Below are 18,548 nucleotides of genomic sequence, written 5' to 3' on the forward strand. Positions count from 1 at the left end.
TTTCTTAGCAACTTATGAAAATGCTCCTAATTGAAGGTCATACAGAGGTGCCACATTTTGGTACCTCTGCATCAAGCAGATTGGCAGAAAGCCAGTGGATTGTTTGTTCCTTCTCTTACAAGGAAGCAAATATATTTTTAAAATGCACCAGAAGAGATTATACATTGAGCAGCAATCTTCCAATAGTTAATGCCTCGATTTCTTTCTCTGAACCTGAAGAGGCATTTCCTTTTGTTTATCTATGGGCAGCCATGACAAGCGAATTGCAAAGTTCCCATCGTTGACTCAGGCATGCAGCTCAAATTGTCAAGGGTTTGCAGGCCGCTACACTGCATTTTACACCTGTAAACTTGCACCTGTAAATTTGAGATTCAATGCATGAACTCAACTAAATTCAAAAAGGGTTGAAACTCAGCATAAAGAATATGCTCTAACCTGGCTAGCTGCACAGGAATTTTCCATGTTAAAAAACAGCTTTTAAAGATTAGCTTCATTTCTATATATAGTCAGGGCACCAAACAGTCAGCAGCCATAATGATTTCAATGAGACCATTCAATGAGGCCATTCAACTCGATACAAGCAGCAGTGCACAGAGCCTGAAATGAAGCAGCGTATTACCTTTAAGGGCATGCCAAACTGCCTGCAAGGTACTCTGCCACTAAGCCATTAACAAGCATAAGCATACAATCAATCTAAACAGCATGAATAGTCCCACTGATTTTAATGCAACAGCTTACCTAATAAAAAGATAAAATTAAAAAAACTGTCAGATTGGAACTACAATGCTCAGTATGTTCAAAACCTAAGTCTAATACTATAGCCATAGTTAAGCAATGTAATTGGTAATCCTTATTGTGTGATTTGCTCCCCTACTATCCCGCACCAACCCAACACAAATAAGTGAACATCCATTCAGATGGAAGACATGTACTGCAGTACAGAGGAATAAGGCAGAAAATCAGTTTCAGTGTAGCAACTCCAATAGCCAGCTTACTGGATTTGATATAATCTGCCATTTAGGGATTTCTGATGGTGAGATGCAGCCTTTAGCGGCCCCTTCATTTAAGACAGGAGCTCTTGTTCATCAAAACTCCACAGATGCCCTCTACTAAAAAGAAATTCGCCATTCTTGACATTTTGTGAGGAAAACCAAAAAAACCCCAAATACACCTTTCTCTTCCACAGTAAGGGTATCCACAACGGCTTTGATAATTTATGACAAAATGAAAAAACTACACCAAAGAGCAAACAAGAAAAACACAGTGTCTTTAAAAAATCCACTGTGATTCTGCAAGGAATATTTTGTTCAGCAAATACATGATCTGGAAGTTTTTGGGTTTGTTTTGGGGGGGTAGGAGGGTTGCTTTTGTTTGCTTGTTTTTTTTAATATTGCAAATCTTTTAAGAATTAAATTAGATTTAAAATGCCATCATTCGCATTCCAAATAACCATGGATTTCGTAACAAGACAACAATAACACTCTGTAGGAAATTTAATCAGCTCCAGTCCTGTCATTTTCCTCAATCCATTCCTTTTGCATAAAATGGTTACTTTTGAATCCACAAATAAAACAGCACCCATAGGAAAGGCTTCCTTCTAAAAACTTGTACCAAATTCTCATGCATGTTCATGACAGAATACTTAAAAAATATATGGAATTCTGGTATTTTAAGAAGCTAGACTAAATTAGATCCAAATAAAGAGAAAAAAAAAATTACAAAAAGATAGGTCATATAGGTTGAAATGTAGATAAAAATATCTCTCCCAGCATTAAACTAAGCAGATAATTTATCTCCCCTAGATCTTCTCATAGTTTAAAAATGTAGTCAACTAACCTGCGTTTAGTACATAAATACTCTTCTATAAGCTAATTGTACATGAAAGCTAATCCCCCTTAACAATGGGTATAGTTTAGAATGATTATTTAAACTGTATTAAACCTGCATATGGATATTCACCTGCAGAACAGCAGTGGCTGGAATTCAGGTTAGTTTAATTCCTTTACATTCAACAGTCTCATTTATTCTTCTCACCAAAACTACTGATTAATCCTGCCAATTAATCCAGCCTCCTCCCCATCTTTGGAGGGGAAATTGGGTTAATGAAGCTGAAAATACTGGTATTAATGTATAAACCTGGTTTTAGTAGATGTGACAATGATACAACCATTTGAGATACAACCATTTCCAGAAGGTGAAAGTACTTTTCAACTTAAAATGATCAGACACCCCACCAGGTGTCACTCCTGGGACACTGCTTCAAATAATTAATGAGAGTGAAGAGGTGCACCACTGGGACTAATCAAGCAGAACAAAATACTCCAACTCTCTATATTATGCAGCACCACACATACATAGCATGTACTTTTTTAAATATATAGCTATACATATGCACCTGCACACACATGTATACACTAAGTGGCATTGCAAAAGTCAAAAGCCAGCCTTAAAGGATGAGCATTAGGAATAGCACAGCTAGAGATGAAAGCAATCTCCAGGGTAACTAGAGCAAGATAAGGATTAAAGTATCTGGAGGGGGAAGGGAGTGGCATTGATTCATTGTTATGTGTTTAAACACAAAGAGGTAGAAATAGACTTCCAAGCAATTCATTTCGAGACACACACACACACAGACACACTCATACTATTAAGAGTGGCAGACAGAATAGATGCTAGAAATTTCAAGGGAATCAAAGCTTGTTCATAAAAGCAGTAATCTTAGAAAATATGTGGTAGGAGCTGTTTAACTCGAAATCTCAGTGAATAAGTATTTTAGTCATACAAAAAGTCCGAAAAATGATGGGGCCTCTTTCTTCATAAAATCTTTTTAGACTAATCCACAGCACAAGGCACGACAGTTCTGTAAATATCAAACCCTTGCTGCTCTGGCAAAATGACTTAATAGTTTGACAGTAATTCCTGATGAACGTGCTTTTTAATGTGTGTCATCGCAGCAAGAGGGGAAAAATGATCAGAAAGATACACTGTGTAATTGCAAATTCATATCTCACTAACACTGACATTTTAATGATTACGCTCTCAGGCAAGCTACTTGTACAATCCCTCCTGAATGCTGTTCAGGGCTCTGGCTCTTAGGTGGAGACACCTTACACCGGGACAGCTCATGAATTTTCCCCAGTCTCTGCTGTCTGACTCCCCTCTTCTAACCACCGTTGTGAGGACGGGCGAGCTGGTCATGAAGCACCTCCTCACCCACAGCAGCTCTCAGCAAATGCCTCTTAAAGCAGCAGAAAGCTGTGGTCGGTAACACCATCGGCTGTCCCAGCGTGAGGCGTTCCAGTGTGGATGGACGGCCGTGCTCTGATCCACAGCCTGTGCGCTTCAACCCCTCTGACAAACCTGACTGAAGACTAAGTCAACACTTGCGTTTCACATTTCTAGGTTTTAGAGAAATATCAGGTCAAAGCCTGTTAATTTATGTTCCTACCAATTTTCTGCATTCTTACCTTAAGAAATGGTAAAGAAAAAAAATTCCACACATTTTTATACTAGCTTTTCTTTCCTAAAAATAAAAATGACAGGAATGTGCATGTGACCCTGGCCACCACACCTGTGTATCACCTGCCTTGCTAGTATCATTTCTACATGCTAAACCATCTTTTTATCATGTGTGCTAAGTAATCCTCAAACGTATATATAGAACTATGCCTGATATTTTTAGAGATGCCTAAAGCAATTTGGATTTCTTATCAAAATAAATTAATGGGACTTGAGTACCCAAACCCCTAGATGTTTTTTGGGGGGGGGGGGGGGGGCTGGGGGTGGGGGAATCTCAATCCATGTTTAACACACATACCAAAATGAACACTTTATTGCTATTGAGGAGGGAAAATATTCAGCTGTTCAAATGATTCTTTAAATCGACATAATTAGTCAGGTTCAGCTGTCATCAGGTAACAAAAAAAAAAAAAAAAGGCTCTATAAGCTTTTATAAAGCTAGGTGGACTGTCTCATGTTTTATATGATAAAAATTGCACAGGAGAACCTGGAAATTAATTGTTGCTTGTCTGTCACAACCAGGATACAGCCACCAGCCCATTAGGACTAAAAGCCAAAGACAGTACATCTTTACACAAACCGTTTGTCATGGGCAAAACAGAACCAAAGCCGACCTCTAATTGTGCAGAGGAAAGGCAGCAAAGAAACAACTTTAACTGGGCAGGAGGCAACAAAAGAGTTGCAGCCTACTACCAAATGCAGGAGTTAAGGAAGCAGTTAACTTTAAGTCTCTTATCATTCAGCAACTGTGCTCACAGCCTAATACTGGGCAGCTGAAAGGCCTGACATCATTGACGTCAACATCAAAGAGTAAGAACAGCTTTTTAAGTTAGAGTCGTCAGGGATAAACGGACATGAATAAATTTAAACAGGGGAGCAGAATATATCTAATCATCAGAGGACAAGAGCTCTGGAAAAGCCATGGGGGCAAGGACCTAACCAAGTCTAAAAGGAAGACTGATGATGCAGCAGGATGCTTTGCAGGCAGTGTGAACAAGTACCTTTTTTATTGCTATGGCTCCTCTTCATTGCTTCTACACTGCCTTGTTTCTTCAAGTAACCTTTCCAAGGGTGAAGCTAAGCCACCATCAAATCAAACTAGGAGCAATTCACACCTACTTGGTACTTACTCTGTACAGCCGAAAATGACTGAACAACCTGCAGGGTAGCTGCCCCTATTTTTCTAGGTGATTACAGAAAATGCACTTAACTGCTACACTGCAACTGACGAAGTGTGGGTTTTCTGGTTTGGTTTGGGGTTGGTTTTTTATTTTGTTTTGTTGGGGGTTTTTTTGCATCGTGCCAAGCACCACTGAAATATTTCTTTGTGGTACAGTTTCCCTGCATTCATTACAAGGGATCAGCCCTATTGATTTTAGACCACTTGCATTCCAAAAACCTGAAATAGCTTTGTACCCCTGGTATCAAGGCTTCTTTAAGCTTGAAAATTAACTCTGATTAAAGAAAACAAGCTGTGAATTTTAAACAGAACTGTAACTTTTTTTTTAATAAATCCAGGAATAGATACTCTTATTATGGGATATGACTAAATCCACTTTGAGGGACAGTAACCATTTGTTTGCATGGGAAACTAGCCCAGAGGAACTATTACACACTCGTTCCTCGTGAAGATGTGATTAGAATTACCTTTTCTCTTAATCCTCATCTTTTAAATTCCTGGTTTTGCTTATTTCGTGGTAATTTCCTTAAATGGACAGCTTTTCTTAAAAGACCAAGAATAACTAACTACACAGGAAAAACATCACTCTCCAATCAGCGCGGTTTCACTACAATTCAGTACTGCAAAGGTCAATTGATAGAGCTGTTTCATGGGAATTAATTTTTTTTTTTTTAATCCAAGTATTAGCCAACGTGGGATAAATAAAATCCCAAAACAAAATGGGAACCCCTAAAACTGAAAAGAGAGAGAAAAAGAAACTCACGTTTTAGAAGAACTTCCTTCAGTGGAGAAAGCTATTAAACAAGGCCTCTCTGTGAAAATCAGGTTTTAATTAAGGCAGGCTAGCATGTGCAAGCTACCAGAGATAAAATGAAATACTGGCACTTTATGAAATATGTCAACCTATAAATCAAAACTTTTTTCTTTAATTAGCATTTGGTTTCTTTAAATTTCTTTAGTCAAGAAGACAGCAGGTGGAGGCTGCAAAGTTTTAAAGTTTAGTTTAGTTCATTATATCGAGCTCTGAGGGTTGGTTTGTTTTTTTGGGTTTTTTTTAATAGTTCTTGTTTCATTGGACCTTTTCCCATTAATACACGGGTGAAAAATAGTCGGGATGTTCAGTAACTACACTCATAGAGCACTAGTGTATACACTTTACCTTCAAAATGTACGAACAGGCCAGCTTCCAAAACTATTGGTTTCAAGTCCTGGCCAATGGCTCTGGTATGTTTTTTAGTACAAGTCCCAAACTCAAGAATTTGTGTTATTTTAATTGTATCATTTCATGTACTACTGATGGAAATCAAAATATTAAACTGTGTGCCCCGATGTAAATTGAAGCTTCTACTGGCAGGATTTAACTTCCAAAGTTAGAGTAAACTTTAGTCACACACATTTTCTTTACTACTGTATCCACTGATGTGCTATATCTACACTGATCAATAAGAATCCTCTTAAAGTGGGTAATGCCTTGTTCCCATGAGTGAACAAAACTAAACTGCGTAAAAAAAAATTAATTCAGATCATCAGTATGATCAGGTCCTAAAACCAGGGTGCAATGCAACTATAAGTCAGTATTTTAGTACCATCTTGAGGACAGCCACATAATTTAATGTAGAGAAGCCTACAGGATAACAGAATTTGGAAGCAGAGAGATGCTGAAGGAGTGTAACTATTCTTCCACAAAGAACTATTTTCACAGCAGTAAGGAAAAAACCACCATCTAAATGCACAGGAGGTATCTTGTCTCGGCAGGGGTGATGCTGCCAAGAATTCTGAAAGCCTCATGCCATTTTAATCATTTTCCTCAGGATCTAAACTTTTCTATTATGAAACAAGTTACTTTGTATTAGGTTGAGAAAGCAAATGTAGAATAAGGATTTAAGTTTCCTGCCAAATTCATTCTTACTGTCTAATTTATTTATTAGGCAATGATTTAATAATAAATGTTTCAGAACTTGGTTTACAACAGATTTAGGGAAGTATGATTTAGCATGGATTCAGATGGGGAGCTGCATTTCCTGCATGATAAACTGCATCAAGCTCTCAGAGTGACAGATGCACGGTTAATTGATTAATTATTCTTTTGCTTCCTTGGGTTTTAGCTATACTTGACATGTCAAACATGCAAGTCAATCAAAATATTAGAATATCTCTTGGGGTCCAAACTTATCAAAGCCTCTCAAGCCTATGCCTGACTTGAAGCACACAGAAGAGTCCCATTCAAAATCATCAGGGCAATGAGCATGCTTCTGAACTTTCTGATATAAGGCCCTTTACTCTATTGCAGTTTTCCTTCATGCAGTTATCTGCAACAACTAGCATTACCTAGGACCAGCAAACAACAGGAATTCAAACTGGCACAATGACTCATACTTTCATCCGACTAACATCAACAATTAAAATTGCCTACTATCAATCATGTAAGTCAGACAAATTTAAGAGGGGAATTGGGGAAGGCAGGGAAATGATTTGTTTGCTTAAATTACAAAACAAAACAAAAGCCTTACTTAGGAAATAGTAGAAGCCCCTGCAGAGGTTACAAAAATGAAGCACCCATTCCACAAGCAAAGCAAAAAAAGCTTCATCAGAAAATTTTAACAGGCATCAAAGAGCAGAAAACAGAGAATGTTGAAGACTGGCTGAATGAATATGCACAGCTGCATTTACATATAAAGATTAGCACAGGGGCCTGAACTCAGTCATGCAAAAGAAGAGGAAGTGTGCAAAGTGATGGTCTAATCAGGTTCTTACCAGGGCTTCATTATCTTCTGCAATTTCTGATATCGTCTGCAAAATTAAAACTTGCACGTGAGGAGACACACTTTAAAACATCTGTAGTCTATTTACCTATGCATACACACACACCCCCACACACCCATATTTGATTCATAAAATTCAAAGACAGACACACAATAAGACGCAGTAACTTACTAACAATTTGCTGTGAATAGAAACAGTTCAGTAACTTATAAAGAACATTCAAAATTAATTTCATATATTTGTTCAGAATACTTGTGTTAACTTCTGTTAGGAAAAAAAGCGGAAGAGAAAAGACAGTTGATAGGGGAAATATATCAGATTTCTTGAAAACCTGTTTCTCTTGACCATTAAAGCACGTCTAGGCATCCTAAATTAGTTAAGTATTTGTATCAAAGCAGTCTTTGGTACAAAACAATAAAAGTTTACACATTAAGCATTTTCTGTCTCATTGCTATGATGTGTAGTCTGTTGCCTGAAAAAGTCTTTTTATTTACTTTCCGTCTCCATCACTAATACTGATGTCAGAGTTGTCAGCATGGCTGAAAGTTGTTGTATAGCTAGGACCAACACAGACCAAAATCCTGACTTTCTGAAGTCAGGGACAAGTTTTCTGTTGACTTCAAAGGGAAGCAACGAATTTACTCTGGGTTTTTAACCACAGAGTTGCATTTACTCAACAACTCAGAACCATCTTGCACCAGCTCCATGACACATAAATACAGTGCAGCAGCCTTATTCCAACAGAACATGTAAGCATACCCGTAGCTCTTTTCGTCTCAAAATTCACATGCTGATGGACACGCCTAGACCCAAGGTGCTGAATCAACCCACTTGAGAAAGACAATGACCTGCTTAAGAACGCCACTTATTGATTCAGATTCTAAGAGGCCAAGCTACACACCCAACCCTTCAGTGTGATGCTCTTGCTTTCCCAGTAGCTTCCAAAACACTTGGTTCCTAGTTGCAACAAGAGGTTTAATGTACCCCAAGAGGTTTTTTTTATTTAGGCATTTCCTATTTTTCCCCCAAGACATACACTGTTGTGTTTCATTGGTGAACCAGAAGCTATGGCATCATATTACTATATTCAGGAAACTGGAAGCCAAATATTAACCAGGGGGAGGAGGGAGAGGCAAATAATAAGTGCATTTGGAAGCTGTAGCCCACTAATCACAATTTGCAAGTCATCTGCCTGCTAATAACCGGCTTCAGAACTGCTGATTATGCTACTAAGCAAGATGAAGAAAGACACTATTAATGGTAAAAATGGTATCCAAGATAAATAACTTCTTTTTAAAACACCACTTAAACAATAATAACAAAAAAGGGGGGGGGGGGGGGGGGGAGGAAAAAAATCCATCTCCTACTTAACCCTTTCTTGTGTCTCCTAAATCTGTTTCACAGTTTTATTTCAGAGGCCTGGCTGCAGCTTCACACTGGGCAGGCTACTGCTCAAAAGGAGAACAAAGAGGTCCCTCCTTCCTCCCTGTCCCCTTCTCCCCAGGTCCTTCCCTTTGCACTTGCTGCCATGCCTTTCAGCCCACAACAGCTCTAGGACTCCAAGCTCTCCAATCATTGATTCAACTCTCTCCCAGAACTTGGCTAGATTTTTTTTTCCTTTTGGTACAGCAGTAACTCCTCCCACCTTGTATTTTCCATTCTGCTTATGCATAAGGAATGTTGTGCTTTCTACAGAGACCGCATGAGTCTACATATAGACTTTTCTCAAGAAGGACCAGTCTCAGAGAGGGCAGCTTTTGGGCTGGCTTATGTAACCATCAGGGGAGAAAACACAGAGAGTACATCGCAGGAACAGCGGTTTAAAATCCTTCATTGCTAGCTGTGAGCTGCAATACTCGTGCCTGAAGATAACAATGGCACAGTTTACCATGTATCCAAGCACAGATTGGGCTACAGCCTAGCTCAAATTAGAAAAGTGACAAGATTTTGTTCTTGGATTTCACGGCTTTGGTTCTTTTATGCTACAACAGCTATCTGTGTAGCCAGTAGTAATGAGCAAACAAAAAGCATCCTGATGATCAGTCACCCTTAAAACGGGGAGAAAGTTACCCTCAACGTGCTTTTAGGAGCAGAAAAGTTCAGTCTTTCCTGCAGTAGGAGATCCCAACTTCAACAGAATGTCATTCCTGTGCTTCTGCAAACAGGAGTGCTTCCTTGCTGCAGCAGACTCTGCTAAACCCTAACACGAACAACCACCACTGCAAACAGGTTTTGTCATCTCCCTAATGTGCGTGAATCCAAGCAACCTTATGCAGCTCATGCCAGCAAAACTTCATAGCATCCTTCTGAGCCCAGTTTTTAAAACAGCTGCTTTTCATCCAGGTGCTGGCTTTGGCTAAGCAGCAAGTAAACTTGAAATTGGTACTGTGTCTGTCTCACATCAAAGGGAAAGCGTGGCGTTTGCAAACTGGTAGCACTTCAAAGGGCAGACTCAGTCTTGCCAGAGATTTTCCACAACAGGCTATAATCAGGTGCATTTTCTCCATGACTGAGCCCAGGGATTAAAGAACAAACATCTGAATCCTAGAACAAAACATTTAGACAGCAGCCCTCTGGGTATTTACAAAATTCTTATCCATCTTAAGTTAACTGGCAATCAGTTAACTTGACATCAGAAGACGTGCAATGTAAAAGAAAACATAAATTTAGAATAATATGGAAAAATAATTTAATCATCTAGGACTGTTCTGGTGAAGCAATACAAAGACAGCAAATTTTGACTTGAGAGGAAAGACATGGTATTAGACCAAACAATTTCTGTTAATCTCTGTTGCTTTGGAAAGTGTGATAGGATCAGCAATCAATCTAGGACATCAAATGTTGCAGCAACATGGTACAGACTTTCACCCCTGAACAGGTGGAGGCTGTTATCTATAAGGAGTGCATGCGATTTTCATCCCCTCATCAAACCACAAACCTAATGCAGAGGTACCTGGCATGAGCAGGAGTTCCTTTCACATTCACCCACAGACCATGCTAAAGTTACCACTGAAGGAGTAGCCAAGCTAACTCTTGCAGCAAGTCAGCCTGGAAAGGAACTAGTACAGCCTGCCACCTCCATCAGCTTTCCTCTTTCTATATATACACGACTTCTGTTTCTTCCAGAGGGCTGACTCTGTGGTCGCAACCAGACAGTTCTGTAAAACGCTTCCTGGGTGAGTTACCACAGGTATGGTCAAAAATGCTGGAAGTCTTACTAATCTAGACACTGTAATTAGCTTGATACTTATATTTATCTTTTTTTTAGAAACCATCCCTCAATTGCACTTGCACAGAGGGGAATAAAACCATGGCCAAAACACAAACGTTATGAGGGTAAATTAACTAGCGTTTGTGAAAGGTTCAGATACTATAGTGGTGAAAGACAAAAACAGACAGGAATTTTTATACACAGAGAAATCTCAAAAGAAATGCCAACATAATGCAAAATAAACATGAATGATAAGTTACCAGTTCAGACATTTCCCTACCATAATATGTTCCCTGTTTGGCCTCAAAGGAACTTTGCGATACATTTCCAGCTGAATCCCAAGGCGCAGCAGTTCCCTTTGGACTTCCCTAAGCCTTACAGACTTAATACTTGCTCAAAGACTGCAGGTTATGTCACAAGCAGCTTTCAGCAGAGACTAGCTTAGCAAGGACCAGACCAGATCAACTCCTATCTGTTCATGTGCAAAAATTGCTGTACAAGGACCAAAGATACCCCAAATCTAAACCCCATCTGGGGTAACACACAGTGCACAGTAAGGGCTTGTCTGCACTGGGGAGAACTCCTAAAATGGTGTCTCATTGGGGAAGCCAGTGCAGACCCACTGGAGTTAGCAATGCCAAGAGCAAAAGCAGTCACACCACATCACCACAACCAATGTTTCTGAGCCTGTGCTGTTTAAAGATGTGCAGAGTAGGATAAAAATACCAGTGAGGATAAAAGCTTTTCATGCAGTATGGCCATGGAGAGGGCCATTATTAGCAAAGGTGGAAGATGTTCGCAAAAACTTCCTCCTCCATGGAAAAACTGACGGGGTGATGGATGGGCCCCTCACTACAAGAAAGATATTGAGGTGCTGGAGTGTGCCCAAACAAGGGCAACGAAGCTGGTGAAGGGTCTAGAGCACAAGTCTTATGAGGAGCGGCTGAGGGAGCTGGGGTTGTTCAGTCTGGAGAAGAGGAGGCTGAGGGGAGACCTTATCGCTCTCTACAACTACCTGAAAGGAGGCTGTAGCAAGATGGATGTCAGTCTCTTCTCTGAAGGAACAAGTGATAGGACAAGAGGGAATGGCCTCAAGTTGCACCATGGGATGTTTAGATTGGATATTAGGAAAATTTTCTTCACCGAAAGGATTATCAAGCGCTGGCACAGGCTGCCCAGGGAAGCAGTTGAGTCCCCATCCCTGGAGGTATTTAAAAGACGTGTAGATGTAGCGCTTAGGGATATGGTTTAGTAGTGGACTTGGCAGTGTTAGGTTTACGTTTGGACTTGATGATCTTCAGGGTCTTTTCCAACCTAAATTATTCTACGATTCTTGAACGACCTTCTAACCACATTAAATTGGTATTTGGCTACTGCTTTTCAGGCAAACACAAGGAGAGCCCACATTCTGGATAACAGGCAGTGTTTAGAAATATGACAAGACAAATACACAGGAGTACATATTTCTGGCTTCCGTCTGTATCATGTGTGGCTATCACATATAAATGAAGCCTGGGAAACACTCTGGCCAGGAGGTTGAAACAAATTATTTGGATGAAATCTGCAAAATAACTATTAAGTTATGCAGCAGCACTCCCACTCCTCACAGACACCACAACATCCCACAGCCACCACAGTCCAAGAGACAAAAACATCCTGGAAAGTTGCAGAAGTGGAGATTTTTAAAATCTTCTTATTTTTGCTGGTTCCTCAAATACTACACTTTTGTCTGGAGTTTAAAAAAAAAAAAAAAATTAGTTTTGTCCAGCTTGGTACTCTGAAGAACATACGGAAATATAAATCCACTGCTGGAATTACTCTTTTTATCACATTTTACAAAAGTGGTTGCCAAACAAAAACCAGTAAAACTGTCTTGTCTCCTGTCCTCTTCCCTGTTCCTGTCCACAAGGTGTTGATATCACCACTTAGCAGGCGTCATTTAAATGCTAATATTCTTAAGCACAGTCAAAGTAAGAAAAACAACCCTGGAGAAAAGGCATTTAGGATGGGGGGAATGCAAGGAGCAGCAACTCTCCCCCTTCTTCCCTCCAAAAATGTGATCTTTGATGGTTCAATCTTCAGATGAGGCTTTTATATAGAAGGTACAGTGTGTGCTATGTATATGACATTGATCAAAAGGATATACAGGAAATCGTGCTTGTATGTGTGTTGAGAGGGAGGGTGGAATCCAAGCCTGAAGACTGATGGGGAAACAAACCCAAAAGAGAGCAGGCAAGAGAAAAATAAACCAACAAAAAAAAATCCACCCACAAATAAAACCTACCCCACTTTCTTCCTTTATGGGAACTGCGCTGAAAGACTGGGCTGCAGCCCTTTCTCATTCTCTTGTCGTTACCATCCCCACAGTGGTATAACCGGATAACCTGGGTTTATATACTATTTTGGATTTTTGCCTCATAGACAATAGTCACCCTCTCCCGACATTATGGAAGCACTAAGAAATGAAGATTGCGTAAAGCCCCTGTTGGACAAGAATTGATTTTGGCAGCAATGTCAGATTAAGTAATCCATGCTTCCAGGTGAAGTTTCAGAGGAATGTCTGAGCTGGTCTAACAGCCCAGTGCTGTCAAAAATACAAATTATTTTCCTCCCTCCATCGGCTGGCTTATTTTTTGCTGGATTAGCAAACTGAATTGGCTCACTGAGGAATCAGATGAGCATTGGAGCTGACCAACAGAGGAAACAGGGACTACACAATGAGTAATTGGGAAGAGTGGAAAAGGACTACTTTAGACCTACTAATTTAGCATTGTTCATATCTTGCAAAAATTCATTTTCCATTGACCCAGTGAGTTGTGCTTCCGCAACTGTTTTCTGAAGCAACACTGTGAGCTCGACCAGGAAACTGAACTGGGTTAAGGAATATTGCATTAAAAGTAGCCTTCATTGTCACTTTTAATAATCTACAGCAGTTTTCCAGTCCAGTTTGCTACAAACAGTACCGGTGTAACTCTTCAGATGAAGCAGGACAGGAACAAGTGGCTGTGAGCAAGGGCTGCTTAAGTGTTTTGACAGCACTACTGAAATACTCATCAGACTGGGATGGAAAAAACCATTAGCGGGTATGTGAGCAACTGTCCCAAAAAGCGTGTTAAAGTCGGAGTAACTCCAAATCAATCTGTCTTCAGTTTTCCACTGGGCTGGTATACAGTATTATCTCTGTAAGACAAGCCAAGAGCTAGAATTTCACTGAACAATACGATTTGTCCTTAAAGCATGCACAATTGCCGTCTCAGAGACTTCCAGCTGTACAGCAGCCAACTCTGCAACTGCATGTGTTCAATAGAAGACTCCTATTAGTTGAGAGTCAAAAACCATACAAATACACATTTATTTAGAAGCTTACATGAATCTGATCTAGCTGCATTTATTACTTCCAATAAGAAGATGACAAAATTTAACAACCATCCCAATTTAAAGCAAGTTTTTCTCTCCAATCTGTGCACTAAGCAATTACAACACCCTTATAATTAAAATCAGGCTATCTGCAACCATGTCCAAGCAGCATCGACTACCGTGCTCCTGTGCCACGGCAGTACTACGATAAAGCTGCTCAGCACAGCCACATCGATGAAGCAGACCTCTGAAGAACAACCTTCTCAACAGCAGCAGAAACAATTCTGGTTACTGTCAAGACAGCTAGGCTTAGCATAGTCTCAGTTTTTTGGCAAAAACTGCATGTTATTTCAGCCAAATGACAAGTGACAGAGACTGTGATACTGCCAATAGGAAAGTACTGAAAATTCTGCATAGGCCTTCCTCCTTTTCCTCCCAGTCATGAGATTATTATTATTACTGGTAATGACAAAAATAAACTTAGATTCCTTATATTAACTCTTTGGTCTTTCAATATTTATGGCTTGTGACTTACATTTTCCTTTTCTTACTTTATAAGGGACTATGAGGGGTTTTTTTTCCTTTTAAGGAAGGCTGTGAGCCCGGCCCAGTCACACGACCCTTCTGATACATCAAGGAAAAAAAAAAAAAAAAAAAAAACACCACCACCCCATATTTACCAGTCTTCTGCTACATCAGAAGGACTATCTATACAGCCATGATTTTCTGAAATATTAATTCTGGGCTAGACTATGGAATACAGCTCTGAATGGGCAAACTACATTATCTCAGATGGGGTAGCAAGGAGACACGATCGTTTCTTCCAGTTTGGTTCCTGAACACATTTTTCATCAGTCATTATGGTAACCACGACCTTCTAGCATGGCTCTCCTTCTGCCTCATTTTAGGGCACTGCACTCTGGGGGAGAGGGGGAAGCAGAAGCAGCACAGCCTTACACTTCCCTTTTACATTGTCTATACATCCGACCAGACGGACCGCATATTCAGCTCCCCTTAACTAGGCATGAACTGGGCTTCAGACAAAAAAAAAATAGTGTTAGAAGTGCTACGGAAATCTCCTTCTGAAAAGTCTCCAGAAAGGAAAATAACTGTGTGTGCACATGCACACCCCTTCTTTGGTGATGCAGATGCACAGAGCACAAAAAATGACTGGACATCATGGATAATTATAAAATGGAATCAGCATTTACTTGTTCTTCATGACCTAACTTGTCTTTCAGTCTCTGCTACAATTTATAGGTCACCTGAACTATAAAAATAAACATAAAACCAGCTTTTTAGCTTTTTTTTTCCCCTCTTTTTTTTTTCTTCCGTTAATAAGAGACTCATAGCATGCTCTGGAAGCAAGAATGAGCCTGAAGGAAAAACAAAGATGAGCCATGTCAATCAACAGGATCCCAATACATGTGGACAGTTTCTGAGACATGTTGCATCTCTGCTGATATAAATATATTCATATTGACAAGATGCACTCTCAGCTTCACTAGGGCCCCATGCACCCTACAATCTGCCTACCACCAACCCCTATGGCTTTCTCCCAGCGCACACCATGTCTACAGTTAATCTCCTCTAAGCAGCAGGCACTCAAGGAGATCTGGCCCAAATTATAGTAACTACACATAGTATTAAAACCACTTCTGAAAATATATGCAAAATAAAAAAACCCACACTCTCAATTTGTTATTTTTCAAGCTATTAACAGCAAGAAATTGGAAAGGCTATTCTCTAATGCATTCTTAATTTTCTTCAATATTCAGGAATACAACATATGGAAAATTAACTAGAAAACACTGTCAGTTCCTGTCAACTTTTTATATTGCTACTTCTTTTCATCACCAGCAAAATGAAGCAGAGGTAACTAGAAACCCAGGGATTTACATTCTCTTACTCTGGTCACTGTACTTTTATAGTCATCAGCTTCACTGAAATAATGAGCAAGCAGCACAATAAATAAAGCCAACTATAAATAAAGCATAGGCCTCTTCCTCAGTGAAAGTTACATAAAAAGCTGGAGTCTTGCTTTCCAGAGGCTGCCCACTAAAACTTAATTACACACTCAAATTATAACTTAAGAGCTGCCCCTAACATGAGTTCCACGTGCAGAGAAAACCTCAGAGCAACCTTACACTGAGCATGACGGTACTTTTAATGAGCACTGTCTGCCCCTTTGGGGAAAATAGAGAATAAAGCTTGAATTAAGAAAATTCATCGATTTCTAGCACAGCTGCACCACACCGTGAACAGAGGCGCCACTCAGCCTGGGCTTACTGATGCAGGGCTGCCCTCAGCTGCATTAACCCACGGGCAGCTGGGAAAGCACACAGAGGGGCTCCTTGCAGAGCAGCAGCGGCTGCCCCATGGGGTACATCCCATCCCCTCTGACCCCCTCAGAGTCTTAGTGCCAGTCTCCAGGTTGCGATACCAGAGCCAGCCACTCTCATGCTATTTCGCAACATGCCCGCTCTCGGGTTGTGGCTCAATGATGCGTCTATGCCACCACAGTAGTCTGTTGCCACAAAAAAGGGTCTTTTCTGCATTCACTCGTGCCCACTTCCTCTCTTGCTTCTGGAAGTCTCAAACTGAGCAGAAAACTAACTCTGCAAAACAGACGTGAATATTTTTCAGCTATGTTAACAAGCTGGACTGGCTTTGCGAAGCATCCAGACAGAACCAGCTCCAGGAAGGAAGCAGGACTGGGCTGGAGAGCAGGGGAAAACACACAAGGACCAGGAGAAGAGGGCAGGGAGCTGGACCATCTCTTAGCAGCACCAAGCCATTAGGGTTCTCTCAGCTGTATGGTTGAGTCATAGCCTCAGTCAAGCAAGGCTGGCTCAAAAACAGTAACTCAAAGGTGGATAAGAACTCCACAGTGAAGATACACCTTAAAGGTATCTTTACAAAATGTATTGCCTCCTAAAACTGGGCCATCAAAGAAGTTTCTGTCCTTTCCCGAAACTTCTGATCGGTCATTCCTCCTCTAATACTGCCCTTCTTTCTAATGCTAATATAAATCTTTGGGTAGGTCCACCTACGGATACTGAAATGGTTAGAGTTAAAAATACTATCGGGGAAAACAAAGTGGCAGATATTGGGGCAGGGAAAAGGAGGGAAGAGAGCTTTTTGGTTTGAAGCATTTGGGTGACCTGGTCAGCAGCACAGCCCACAAGGCCACACTGCTGAGGGTGCACAGCCCAGGGTGAGAGCTAATGGCAAGGAGGCCGTCAGCTTGCTTTGCCTGTTCAGCGAGCACCCTGCGAGACACACTTATTAACGGTATTGCAGAGAGTCTAAGCGAAAACAGGAATAGAGAACATAAGAGAACAATTGACCGACTCCAGTTGCTTTGCCTTGACAGCCTAGGACGCTCAATCGGCTGGCTGTCCTTGTCCCACTCTCTCCTCCATATACTACCTTTCTTTGGATCTCACACACACCTTGTTCGCTCACAGGCCATTTCAGGAAGTTGTTTTGTTGTAATAAAGTCAAAAACAAAACGAAGAAAAAAATGCTTCTTCTGTGGAAGTAGTTTGTCTGTTGGCTTAATGTGCTGAAACAGCAATGAGTGACAGACCCTGAAGTGGGAGGACAGGATCAATAGCTTGAAGTCAGACAAGAAAGGAAAGCAGCAGCACCATAGCAGGCTTAGGCTGATGAGTCTGTGTATATTAGGATTTGCTCCTTTCATTAAATCTCAAGTTCTGTTAAATATGCACCTATCAGCCAGTGATGCACAGTATAAAAGCAGAAGGGAATCTACAGCATAGCACAGATGTCCTTGCTTTACAACTCCCTTCCCAAAGCCAGACATGGAAAAACCTGACCTGCAGACCCCCTCAGAATGTCTAGGCTGCTGAACACAAAAAAGACTGCAGTGAGTACTGAGAGTTCATCAACACGTGAAGCTGCTGGAAACTCTTAGTGTCTGAGTCTTTGTTCAATGGCCAAACTAGACAGCGTTTCTCCCCACAGGCAGAAACACTGATAAATAGATTAGACAGGTAGAGTCATCAATGCATCTTTGGTGATACATTACACCAGCTAAAAAGAAAATTCTGAAATCCCTCCAAATGCAAGCCACTTAAAAAAAAAAAAAAAAAAAAATTAGTCTCTGCTCATATGTCCAGTCTGCAAGCTTGCTGTGTGGTTTGAAAACTTATACCCTTAGCCAGGAATTGCTACTAGGGTGTAATTTGCTAAGCAGTTCTTTCAACAGTCGTGCTGGCTTAAGTAGCTTCCCTCCCAAATAGTTATTTTTAATCCAGACTAGTCTGCTACAGCTTGACCCATCCCACAGCTACACAGACACATCTGCAGCGTGACGAGGGCAATTGCTTTAACCTTGATGCAGCTAAAAGACAGGTTTGTAAAAAAATGTCAATGTCCTCTGTCTGTTTCAATAGAAAATAAAGTGCTTTACTTTAAATACCTTCCACAGTGGAGTAAGTTAAACCATTTAACTTAAATTCATGACAAAATAAACTACAGAGGCAGTGACTT

The 18,548-nt window shown here is 40.5% G+C and overlaps 1 protein-coding gene across 3 annotated transcripts in view; it reads right to left on the reverse strand.

The window, feature by feature from the left end:
* ELMO1 (engulfment and cell motility 1) overlaps positions 1-18,548 on the reverse strand; it is a 310,449-nt gene that overhangs the window by 205,326 nt on the left and 86,575 nt on the right. For all 3 annotated transcript variants that reach the window (XM_082337795.1, XM_082337794.1, XM_082337796.1), the window contains one exon: positions 7,454-7,489. In XM_082337795.1, the coding sequence (XP_082193921.1) occupies positions 7,454-7,489 (36 nt within the window). The remainder of the gene's footprint in view (positions 1-7,453; positions 7,490-18,548) is intronic.

This window comes from Platalea leucorodia, assembly GCF_965183815.1.
Source record: "Platalea leucorodia genome assembly, chromosome: 1".
NCBI classification, from domain to species: Eukaryota; Metazoa; Chordata; class Aves; order Pelecaniformes; family Threskiornithidae; genus Platalea; species Platalea leucorodia.